At 56.3% G+C, this 12393-nt stretch overlaps 1 protein-coding gene across 21 annotated transcripts in view; it reads left to right on the top strand.

Annotated features, from left to right (window-relative positions):
• Window positions 1–12393, top strand: part of DYSF (dysferlin) — a 223761-nt gene that overhangs the window by 193315 nt on the left and 18053 nt on the right. For all 21 annotated transcript variants that reach the window (XM_033400464.2, XM_004277066.3, XM_004277062.3 and 18 more), the window contains 7 exons: window positions 1083–1174; window positions 3868–4038; window positions 4623–4765; window positions 6822–6961; window positions 8159–8247; window positions 8494–8589; window positions 8996–9137. In XM_033400464.2, coding sequence (XP_033256355.2) covers window positions 1083–1174; window positions 3868–4038; window positions 4623–4765; window positions 6822–6961; window positions 8159–8247; window positions 8494–8589; window positions 8996–9137 — 873 coding nt within the window. The remainder of the gene's footprint in view (window positions 1–1082; window positions 1175–3867; window positions 4039–4622; window positions 4766–6821; window positions 6962–8158; window positions 8248–8493; window positions 8590–8995; window positions 9138–12393) is intronic.

The raw sequence follows: 12393 nt of genomic DNA, 5'->3' as shown, positions 1-12393 counted from the left end.
AGAGCATGATGGGTAACTGTGCTGGCCTGGCCATGGCGGAGCCTGAGGCCAAAGGAAAAATCAGCAGTCCTGATCCTGTCTTTATTTAAAACTTTGATATTTTCTTCATCATGGACTGTTGGTGCTGGTTTTAATTTTTAAAATATCACATTAAAATGTTGTTTATTTTGATGACTAAGCTTTTTTGTCTTTCCCTTAAATTTTGTGCCTGAGGCGAGTACCTCACTGACCTACTCTAGTCCTGACCCTGAGCGAAGGAGGGGAGCTTGAGGGAGGGCGGGAGTCTGGAGCTACCCGGAGATGGGGGGAGGAACAGAGTAAAGTTGGGAAGAGAGAGTAAGAGGAAGAGGCGAGGCAGGAGTGGGGGACAGTGGGTTCAGAGGTACGAGGCTAGGGTCTTCTCTTGTCTCCTTAGACAGGTGCAGGCCTAGCAGGTGTCCTAGGTTGTGGGTAGGGGCCTGGTGTCCAATCCCTGGTGCCCTGCTTTTCAAGGTGAGAAAAGCTGCCCATGCCCTGCTGGGAGATCACAGGGAGAGATGGAACAGTCCCCGCCCAGGCACCACCGATGGCCTCCAAGACGTGGCTGTGGTCAAGTTTATATACGTCAAGCCTTCCTGGTGCCGAGACTGACCGTAAACGTTCTGTGGCCCTGGCTGCTCCAGAGGCTAGTTGAGGGAATGCTGCTGCTTGTGGGAGGCTGCGTTGGGCTGAAAAAGTCTGGCCGTCTCTCTCCCTCTCCACCTGCTGAAGCAGAGGTCACAGACAGGACCCCAGCTTGGCCCAGTCACATATGTCACACAAGCTGGCATGTTTCTGAGGATATGGGCCTGGCCCCCACCCGCCCTCTCCCAGTGGGGCAGTGGATTGGGAGCATGGGGGACTTAGGCGCCCAGTTTCCACTGCCAGAGCCGAGGCTAGAAGCCCACATCGGGGGTGGTGTGCAGGGTGGGGCTGCTGGCCTGGCAGGAGGCAGCTTCTTGATGGTAGGCCCCCTTGCCCCTTTGAGGGGCAGAGCAATGAAGGAGCCTCAGAAGCGTGTTGGGAAGGCTATGTCGCTGAAGTGTTTCCTTCTCCTCCTCCAGTGTGATCCTTACATCAGGATCTCCATAGGGAAGAAGTCGGTGAGTGACCAGGACAGCTACATCCCCTGTACTCTGGAGCCTGTGTTTGGAAAGTAAGTTGGGGTGGCTTGGGTCTTGGGGTGGAGGTGCCAGTCTGGATCACCCACAGCCCAGCGGGAGAGATGTGGCTGCCACTGGGAAGTCCCCATCTCCTGGAGCAAAGCTGTGTTCCCTAAATCTTGCATGTCTGTAAGGGTGTAACCTCAGCTAGCGCTTCCTTAACGCTAAAGGCTTGAGTCCTTGCAGAAGCTCCTAGTTAAACAATTACCTTGAAGATCAGAAATCTAAATGGAAACCCAGAGCATGCATTTGCTAATTCTTCTTTTTTTTAGATCAACTTTTACTTTGGAATAATTTTAGATTTACAGAAAAGTTACAAAGATACTATAGTTTTCCTATACCCATCACTCAATTTCCTCCACCATTAACATTCCTACCTAACCATGGTACATGTATCAAAATTAAGAAATTGATATTGGCACATTACTATTAACTAAACTCTAGACTCTTTTAGGATTTTGCCGATTTTTCCATTAATGCCCCTTTACTGTTTCAGGATCTAATCCAGGATTCCTATTACATTTAGTAGTTATTCTCTTTTACTGTTGCACGTTCATCTGTGGCAGATAGCGGAAGGATGTGGACTCAAGAGGGTAAAATGCTTCCTAAAATCTAAGAACGAGGGAAGGAGGAAGCAGTGCCCATTGCATGGGAGTAGTTCCCAGGCTTCCTGACTTGCTTGCTGTTTGGATGCGAGCGTATTTAGGGCAGAGAAAGGAGAATCTTGAGGGAGGTTGGCAGTTATTTCTCTAGCACCTGTAGGAGAAGGCATGTAACGATATTGTCAAGCGACACACTGGATTCATGAACCGGTGTCTCTTGAGTTAGTTGTAGTCATCTGGCCCTGCAGAGAGACCCAATCAGCCAGGGGAAATGCCATTTTTGAAGGGGAAACAGTCCTGGCCAATGATGAGCCACTGCCAGGCTGGAACTGGAGGGAAGGGCTGCGGGGAGGATGGTGGGTGGAAGAGAAGAACCCTGTGTGGTGAGCCCCAGTGGCCAGCATGGGGCCCCATGCTGACGGGACCGCGCAGGGCCCAGGGCAGGGGAGGGGAGCTAGTGTAGAAACACGCCTCTCCCTCTCTGTTTCACCATCCCCCTCGGATCACGGCCACCTGCTCTGCTTGGGGGATCAAGCCTCTGTGAGTCCACAGCAGAAGCTCTTTGTTTCTATCACCCACGTGTTGACCAGCAGAATTCATGGGACATAATCAGACACAACTCTGATTTTGTCTGCCAGTTTCCTGTAGACATTTATTCTGTGCGGGTGACCTTCCTCACTCCCTGAGTGGAAACTGGCAGGCAGGCCACTTTCCGCTCAGGTTTAGACAGTCCGCTTTGCCGTCAGCCCACCGTCTCAAGTTGATAACCAGAACGCGCATTCGTGTGTCATCAGGAGCGCACCGGATGGCTGGAGGGCAGTCGCTCCCTCTCGCAGCTGCGTCCACCTTGGGCACAGCGTGTGCGCCTTGAGGGTGTGTGCGGAGGGGAGGAGGGTCTTTGCCCAGTGTCCCCCCCGCCCCTTCCTGCCGTCCTTCGCCATACTTGCAGGTCTAGGACTGGGGAGCCTGTGTGAGAGGAGGGGCCCATCTCAAGTGCTGACTTTGCCCCATCCGGCACCCTTGGGGTGGCAGATGTTTGCTTTCCTGTGGGCTTTTCAGACACCCCCTGAGCCCTCCTAACATAGCTCCTGGGATGTGGCAGGTGCTGTGTCCCTGTAGCGGGTGTCCCTCTCCCATACCCCGCAACCCGTTCTCAGATGGGCCGCCCCACAGTCTCTCGCTGTTGGAGCCCCAGATCCCGTGGGACAGGCTTCAGAGCAGCCGCCCCCTGCTCCGCTGGCAGCGCTGCAGTTCCGCGCCCAGCCAGGACGGGAGCTCAGCTCCTCCCAAACGTGCCCCCACCTCCTCTCTGCTACAAGCTGCTTGTGCTTCCTCCACCACAGCTCGGGTGCCAGGCTTGTGTGTCCCTCCTGCAGGGAACTCATTTCAGGGGAGAAGGGACAGCACTTCTACACTTGACCTCCGTGGGAGGTGACGGGGGGTCTCAGAGCACGGCAGGACTCACAAATCCTCTCTTAATCCCACTCCAGAAGGAGTGGTGAGGCCCCAGGAGTCCGGAAAGTGGATCCCAGGCCATGCCCTTGGTAAATTTCTGGAGCTCTGGCACCTGGCTCTGGAGTTTCACATCTCTTGTCTCCAGGTGTCCTGGTTGAAACTTCATTTTTAACCTTGTGCTCCATTTCATTCGTCCATTCTGTGGTCCATCAGGCAGGCATCTGCTATATGCCCAGCTCAGATTATTTGGGAATACCACACACACACACACACACACACACCCACACACACACACACACACCCACACACACACACACACACACACACACACACACACACACACACACACACACCACACACACACACACACACACACACACACACACACACACCACACACCACACACACTCAGACAAGCCCAGCACTGGGAGCGCTGTGGGTGGTGTGCTGTAAGAGCTATAGGAGGCTCGAGGAGGGTGGACTGCAGGCCAGTCCTGGGAGAGGAGGAGGAGACACCAGGGGTGGCTTTCTAGCTCTTGCTCCAGCCTTGCCACCCACTTGAGTTTGCACTGTGTCCGGTGACCTCTGGGAGCTGGCGTCGTCATGACAACCGCCTACCCCCACAATAGGATGTTCGAGCTGACCTGCACTCTGCCTCTGGAGAAGGACCTGAAGGTTACCCTCTATGACTACGACCTCCTCTCCAAGGATGAAAAGATCGGGGAGACGGTTATCGACCTGGAGAACAGGCTGCTGTCCAAGTTTGGGGCTCGCTGCGGACTCCCCCAGACCTACTGCATGTAGGTGCAGGGCACTGGCTGCTTCCCTGACTGTGGGCCGAGCCCTGACTGTGTGCCAACCTGGGCCTAGCACAGCACAGACACTGTCTCTCTCAGTCAGCCCAGGTCTTATCCCCACTCCATAGATATGGAAACTGAGACCTGGACTTGTAAGTGGTGGGATTAGCATTTGAACGTGCTTATCTGAAGCTAAGAACCCAGCTCTTCCTCACGTCTATAATCAAGTTCTCCTTAAGGCACCGTAGAGGGCCTGGAGAGGGGAAGGAGAAGGGAGACAGACAATGGGACACACAGCCCTGCTGGGCCCCAAGGTGAACTCACGTGTGGCCAGCCCCACCCACTTCCTGCCAACTTGGGTCTTGTCTGGGTCTGATTCGTTAAAGCTGGAAATTGGAAACATTTCAGTTCCACCTCCATGTGTGTGAAGTGGGCTCCCCGGTCATGATGAACAATCACACAGGGTGCCCACAGGCAAAGTGAAGGGTGGGTGATGCCGTGCGTGTGGGTGCATAGGTCACTGCACACACCTCTGCCCCCATTAGTGTCCTGGAGCATCTCATCTTTGTCTTGTGTTTGGGCCTCAGCTCTGGACCCAACCAGTGGCGGGATCAGCTCCATCCCTCTCAGCTCCTCCACCTGTTCTGCCAGCAGCGCAGAGTCAAGGCCCCCGTGTACCGGACAGACCGTGTAGTGTTTCAGGATAAAGAATACACCATCGAAGAAATAGGTGAGTTCTCCCTCTCTCGCCCTCTCTCTTGTGGGTCCTCTCCTGCTGGATGTAACCACTGGACACAACCCACACCAGCACAGTGTGGTCTTGAGTCTCTCCAGGGCAGCACAGATGGACTAAACTTGCACTTGGTATTCTTGGGACCAGTACTTACCTGGGACACCATTGTGAAAATTAGAGGTCAAGGTGGGGCCACGGTGAGGGTGGGTCAGGGTCAGAGCTCAGTCTAAGACCAGGTTGGGGCCTGTCTGAGGCAAGATGAGGGGTGAGTCTGAAGCCAGGATCAGGGTCATGGTTAGGATCAGTCTGCTTCTGGCTTTGTGTGGGCAGACTGGTCAGAGTTTGGGTAGAGCCCACCGCTGAGAAAGTTTTCTACTTAATCATACTAGTCTGCCAGCTTCACCTTGACGGTACCTTCTGAGCCTCCAGTCACAACTCCTTCACCTGATACATCCAAAGGGTGGCAGGAAGCCCTGTAGCCCCCGTCTTGCCTAATGCTCTGGGTCTGTCTCATGCTCCTGCCAAGGGTCCTGCCATGTGCTCCCCGTGTGTCTGAGATGCTCATAGGCCTGCACGGCCCACCCAGAGCAGCTCAGACTCCCCAGAGGTGTTTGCAGACCCAGCTGGCCCCTCGCCTCCTGCTGGTTTCGGAGATGTTTGATGTCAGAGCTGGTGCTGAGGTTGTAAAAGGGGAGGGAGGCTCTGGCTCCCTCACCTCAAATCCCCCTCCTCCTTCTTCGTTTCTCTGATTCTCCGACGTCGTGGCTGAGCCAGGCTCCTTTCCATTAGGCCCTAACCCCTCCCCCAGTCTCTTTTCCTGTAGAACATGCATCTGTTTTAGGGGTGGTCTCATTTCTTTCTGCTAGTCTGTGAGCAGCTTAAGCACAGGAACCAGGGCTCATGGTCATAAATTCATAGGAAAAGAAAGCCAGAAAGCTAGAGTTGGTGAGGCCTGACGTCTCCCTGTTTTTGCAGATGAGGCCGTTCAGACCACGAGTGGTTAACAACCTGCCCAAAGTCACGCAGCCGGTTAGAGGCAGAATCAGGTTCCTGGCCCGGTGGTCCTTCTGCAGTGCCGTGCTGCTTCCTTAGTGGTACCTAGTAAAGTGGGCAGGGCAGGTTTGACGGATGAACGTGTGTATGTGTGTGTACGTTAGAACCTGTGCTGGTGAACATGGGCACACCTGAGTGCACAGACCTGTGTGTGTACGTGTGTATAGACACGTGTGGACCCTCCTACCACCAGTCAAGGTCTCTGTCAGGGGGGCTCCAAGTTCATGTTGCTGGCTGGTTGGCCGGGCTTGTCAGGGTCAGAACCACCGCCGTGTCCTCACCCCATCCACAGTACCAGTCCCTGAGCCAACCCCTGGCAGGTAGAGCTGTACCTGGGAAGCACGCAGGGGAGGGGAGGGGTATTCGCATCCAGTCATGCGCCTTTCCTAATGAGTGTGTGATCTCAGCTGCCCTGCTACCCAGCTGTGTGGCTGCCCGGGGCTTCGTGTCTGTCATCTGTGAAATGGGGCTAATCATAGCACTTACCTTTTAGGGTTACTTTGAGGATCAAGCCCTGCCAATATTTATGAAGAGCAGTGCCTGGCTCCTGCTTTATAAGTGTTCTCTGTTACTGCTATTATTTTAGCTACTGCTACTAATCAAAGAGATTGCATGACACAGAGAATACTACTGAGAGCACTTAGATGCCCAATCTGGGAAAAGAGCTCGTGGAGCCTCGGAGTTGAGAGCAATCTGGAAGGGCTTCCTGGAAGGAGTGGGCTTTGGAGGGTGGGGAGAATTTGTATTGGGTGGGAAAAAGGAAGGAGAGCTTACAGAAGAGGCTTGGTAGAGTTGGTGGCAATGGGGAATCTGGCTTTTAAGCCCAGAGCCTGTGGACAACGAGGTTTCCCTTACAGAGAACGAGACGTGAGGGCCAGAAGAACTGTGTCTGGGCTAGGGGTGAGGCTGCAGGGTTAACAGCTTCCCGAGGCCCTCAGACCCCCCTAACATCTCCTGCTCACTCTGTCCTGGCAATTTTTTTGTCTTCTCTCTGGGGCAGAGGCTGGCAGGGTCCCGAACCCACACCTGGGCCCAGTGGAGGAGCGTCTGGCCTTGCATGTCCTCCGGCAGCAGGGCCTGGTCCCTGAGCACGTGGAGTCCCGGCCCCTCTATAGTCCCCTGCAGCCGGACATCGAGCAGGTAGGACCTCCACCCTCGGGCCCCAGAGCCCCTGACCCTCAGCTACCCCTCCCCAAGGACAGCTTGGGTATCCCAGAAGCACCAGTGGAGACCTCAGGATTTGGCTAATCCCTCGTTGTGGAGTTTCTCCACAGCCTGAATGGTTACCATTGTTGGCCCACGAGGGGACCTCTTGAGCCTGGCCTCCCCTGGCTGCCTGCAGGCCTCAGGGCCTGGGGAATGAGGCTTCTCCTCCATCCCCGTGTAGGCTGGACCTCTGGCTGCCCACAGGTCATTCTGAAGCCTCTCTGTTTCAGCCTGGCCACAGGGAGTCCTCCCCTGCCATCAGTCAGTGACATTGCAGATGGCCAACCCTGTGCTGGGCAGTGGGGAGTTCAGACAGGGCGAGCCTATGACAGAGAGGCAGAGCAGCCATCGGGAGGGCCAGGGGAATTCTCCCAGGCAGAGGGAGGGAGGGCAGAGGGACAGCAGGCCCAGGGGTGACATGGGGAGGCTTCCTGGAGGGGTTTGGAGGAGGGGGAGGAGAGAAAATGTTCCAGGCAGAGATGGGCCGAGGCAGCCTTTGTGGCACTAAGGTGCCTTTGTGGACATGCAGAGAACTTCCTCTCTGCTCTTTGGAGCTGAGCTCTCCTCCCCTTGGTGGCGTGGCCACCAGCTCCCCAGAGTGGCACTGCAGGTGTTGAAATGTCAGCTCTTTCACGCTCATGTGAACCAGAAGAAGTTAGGTCAATCCCTGCTCCTTCTTCTGTAAGATGGGGACAGAGATAACAGCCGGCTTGCAGAGAAAGAGGGAGCTAAGTGGTGGCAGGTAGAGTGGTTTCCTGTCGTGGAAACCCTCTGAGCCCCCATCACTAAACCATGCTCTCTGAGCCTCCACAACTGTGTACACCATCCCCAAGGCCGACTGCCCCCTGCCCTCTTCCGCCTGGCACAGTGAGACTCAGCAAACATCGCTGTCTCCAGAGAGCTGCCCTGACCCCTGATCCCCAGGTGCTACCCCAGTCCTTGGCCTGTGGGGCAGTGGGCTCACCCCTGTGGTTGGCCCTATGGTCCCCTTGAGGGCATCTCTCCTACAGTGTGCAGGGCCTGGGGTTTCCCTGTCCTGTGCTCCAAGTATCCAGTGCAGAGCGGGTGATCAGGAGATGTTGGTTGAATGAAGAGGGTGGCGAGAGAGCAGGGTCATGTCTCCCTCCCCAGGGGAAGCTGCAGATGTGGATCGACCTGTTTCCAAAGGCCCTGGGGCGGCCGGGACCTCCTTTCAACATCACCCCACGGAGAGCCAGAAGGTGACTTACCCCAGCCCAGGCTCAGAGCTGAGCAGGGTGGTGGACTGGTTGCTGCGGGTGGGAGCAGGCGGTGGCTCTCGGGCCAGGCTTTGGGCCACTCAGGCCTCACTCTTGTGCGGGCCTGGCCAAATGTCCAGCCGGGCAAGCAGCAGAGTCTTGGGTGAGCTGACTTCTCGGCTTCTCGGACAAGGACTGCCCACCCTTTGGTGGGAAATCCACGTGGATTTGAGTCATCCTTCTCTGCAGGTTTTTCCTGCGTTGTATTATTTGGAACACCAAGGATGTGATCCTGGACGACCTCAGCATCACCGGGGAGAAGATGAGCGACATTTATGTGAAAGGGTAGGAAGTCACCCTCCTGCCCACCCGTCCCGACTCCACGGTGTCGCCTCTGCTCCCTCCGGGGTGGTGGTTGGTTGGGAAAGGGGGAATTCTGGGGTAGGGAAGGGGGAGAACAAGAAAGGAAGGACGGCCTTATGGGAGTGGTCTCTGCCTCTGGGGAGTCAACCCCCACCAGATTTCTTCTTCCACATGAATCTTTGCATTGAACTTACAAGGCTTGAGGATATCCCTCAAGAGAGAAGTGAGAACATTTTGAAATTTATGACACATTTGGTACATCAAATTATTTTTCCTTTATCGCTTACCGAGTTCGATGACCTTCTTAGTTCCTTGTTTGCTTACGTCGAGGCTGCGTATTGCGGTGGAGACCTTAACTAGCCGTGTTCTTGAAAATGTGTGTGTCTAGTTGGATGGTTGGCTTTGAAGAGCACAAGCAGAAGACAGACGTGCATTACCGGTCCCTGGGAGGCGAAGGCAACTTTAACTGGAGGTTCATCTTCCCTTTTGACTACCTGCCAGCTGAGCAAGTCTGCACTGTCTCCAAGAAGGTGGGTGTCATTCCTGTCCCCGGGGTGCTCGTCCCAGGGCTGTCGAATAGCAGCCTGATCACTGTCAGCTGTGTCACTGTCATACTCCTGCCGCTGCCCTGCCATTGCTGGAGCCACCTCGGCTACCGCTGCGTAACAGCCACCACCATTGTCCCATCACTGCCGGCGTCACCACCACCACCACGCCCACCACGCCCACTCCTCCTACCTCTGCCATCATCGCCATTGTTAGCATTGCTGCCATCCCACAATCTCCCCCACGCCAGCGCTACAACCACTGTATGGAGCTAAGTCCAAATCCTAACTAACCAAGCCGCAGGGAGGGCCGTGGGCTCAGAGTGGGGAGAACATTGGTAGGGAAGCCCAGCACGGTCATCAGAGAGTGGTGGGGCAGAACCCCTAGGGAGAGCGGCCCCAGAGGGCTGTCTGGCCTTCGGTTTGGGTTGTCTGGCCACCCGCTAGGATCGGGTGTTGCTTAGCCAAGTCCCTGCTGCTTCCCCCTTTCTCCCATTTCTGTGCCTGGGGCCTGTGGCCACTGTCCAGGCTAGTATCTCTCAGACCTGGGGAGGCCCGGTGCCTCAGCGTGGGAAGGGGCAGCTCCAGAGACCTCAGCTCTTTGTGGGTTAGCATCTTCTAGTTGAGGCCTCCTCTGGGCCGTGAACTCTCTCCTCCAGAAATAGGCGGGTCCCAAGGCGGGTGGTGGCCCCGAGCCTGCCTTTAGGGAGCACCCCCCAGAGCACAGTGAGGAGGGTGCCGTGGGCAGGCAGCTTCCGGAGGCGGAGGGCCCCTCTGTCGGAGCTTCTAACTACTGCGTCCCGCCTAGAATCAGTTCCGCCTGCACAAGCTCTCCTGTTCCACAGGGTGAATACCTCTCTGGAGTTTGGGTCCTGCTGGTCCTGTTTCCTTCCAGAGGTGGCGCAGGGCTCCAAGGCAAAGCTTCTGCGGCTCCTCTTTCTGTCCTGAACGGTTGTGTGGCTTAAAGAAGGGAAATGTGTAATGGACCTCGGCTGCCTAGGTCCTCTTCATTGCATCCTTCCCCCATGACCCCTTCCTAACCCAACAGACAGAATCATCTGCACTTCAGAGAAACCAGAATGTTCTGCTGAACATTCTGAAACCATCAAACAAAAGAAACTATGGGTTAAATAAGGTTAAATGAATTCTTTCACCCAGGGATGCCTACCAGAAAGCAGAGTTTAGTAACAGCCCTGGATGCTGTGCCGTCAAGGAAAGCCTGGCCTATTTGTAGGTTTAATCCTGTTTGCCTTTGTTCAGCATGTTTGTCTATCAAAAGATGTTTCCATAACAAACCAAATGCTGCATTTGCTGGGGAGAGCTCCAAGTCAAACAAACAGTGCCTGTCCTTGCTGTGGACGGAGGGAATGGGGAAGGGCGGCCAGGCCCTCCTTCAGGCCACCTCCCGTGCTCATCAAGCCCTACACGGGGTGAGGCGTGGCTGGGGAACTGAGGCTGAGAGATGCCGATCGGCCCAACATGGGAGGCGGGACCACCTCTCTGTTGTGACAGGTGGAGATGGGTGCAAGGAGTCGCAGGGAGCAGAGCCTTCTGTTCTTGCTACAAAGTAGGAAGAGAGAGAATCTCCTGGCACTGTGGCAGGTGATTTGAGACAAACGACAAAGGCGGGAAGCAGCCATTATTGAGTGAAGGAGACAAAGGGGGAGAGAAAGGCAGAGGGAGAGGGAGCTAACTGGTGGTACCCGGCAGTTCTGAGGGCCCAATGAGATTGCTGATGAAGAATTTGAGGGGGCTCCATTTTGGCGACAGTGGGGTTTCATCTCTGCCCTTTAGACACCAGCAAGGAAGCAGAGAGTTGAATTGACCAACAGTGGAGTTCCAGAGGAAGAGAGGGGCTGAGGGAGCCGACCCATTGGCCCGATGGCCCGCAGGACTGGGCTGGCCTTGGGAGAAGGAGAAGGCTATGGGGGATGCTGAGCTGGGAGGAGTCAAGGAGGCTGGGCATGGCCCGGAGTGGTGAGGGCTGAGGGAACGGGACTTCCCCCTGCTTGGTGCCAGGCTCCGGAGAGGGCGGCTGGAGGGGTGTGTGTGGCAGAGGTCAGAAGAGGAGGTTGAGAACAGTCAAGGGGTTCTGAAGTCACCCAGGAACATGAGGGAGGAACTGGCTTGACCCGAGACAGGGCCATCGGGTCCCTCTGGGAGAAAGGACGCTGGGAGGCAGGGGGAGCCGTGCCCACGGTGGGGCACCAATTAGCTGGTCTGGGCTAGGGGACTAAGCCTGGGGGTGGTTAGTGCAGCGGCACTGCACAGCCTCTTGGCTCCTTGGTCCTGCTGCAGAGCCAGCCCTCTGCCGAGGGGTTCAGCGCCTCTGGCAGGCAGGCCCTCCAGGGACCCCATTAACCAGACGAGACTGTTGTAAAGTACAAGGTCTCCTTTCATCCGGCGGCTTTGAACCACTGCTGGTTGCCCTGGCCGGCTCCCCACCTGGAGCCCAGCACACCCACCAGAGCGGGCCTGTGCGTCAGGCACCCACCCTGCAAATAAACAGCTAGTAAAAGGGCCCAGACTGGGAACGTAATGAGTGCCTGGGACCTGGGGGGCCATCCCCAGGCTGGAGCCCCAGCCCAGCTGCTCCCACCAGGGGCTGTTTGAACCTCTGGCTCATTACTGAGCCCATAAACCGGGCCGGCCAGAGGCACGGAGGATGCTGGCGTCCTGTACAGGCAGGCCTGCAGAGCTGGCCATAAAAGCCCCGCCAGAGGAGGGAGGCACCTGCAGGAGGGCTGGGGCCTGGAAAAGGGGGAGGCACCAGATGGGGCTGGGAGCGAGGGGCCAGGTGGGGACCTGAACCCCTTCACCAGCCCAGGCAGCAGTGCAGGCTGCAGCCAACTGCTTCACAAGGTGATCATTCCTCAGGGGGCACCGGCCACGGCCTTTGGTCACGGGACCTCTGTGGGGTCCGTGTGATCTGGACAGGCCACCAAGGCTGTGTACACAGGGCACCTGGACCCAGACAAACCTGTGGGGTCAGCAGTACTCCCTGACTCCCGTGGAGTCTGTCCCCCTGAGACTGGGTCCAGGTCCCTGCTGTGACCTGGCACCCACCATCTGCGGGATGGTCAGTGGGTCCTTGCCACCCACTCAGGTAAAGCTACAGTGAGAGGACAGAGAATAGGTGTGAGTGGGAAAGCCCCAGGGACGGTCCTTTGGGTTGAGTGTGACTGGACCCAGGGGTGGATCCAGGCCTCAGCGTGCCAGTCCCCAGCCCTCAGCTGCTCCA

This window comes from Orcinus orca, chromosome 13 (genome assembly GCF_937001465.1).
Source record: "Orcinus orca chromosome 13, mOrcOrc1.1, whole genome shotgun sequence".
Lineage (NCBI taxonomy): Eukaryota > Metazoa > Chordata > Mammalia > Artiodactyla > Delphinidae > Orcinus > Orcinus orca.
This window is presented reverse-complemented; position numbering and strand designations above follow the sequence as displayed.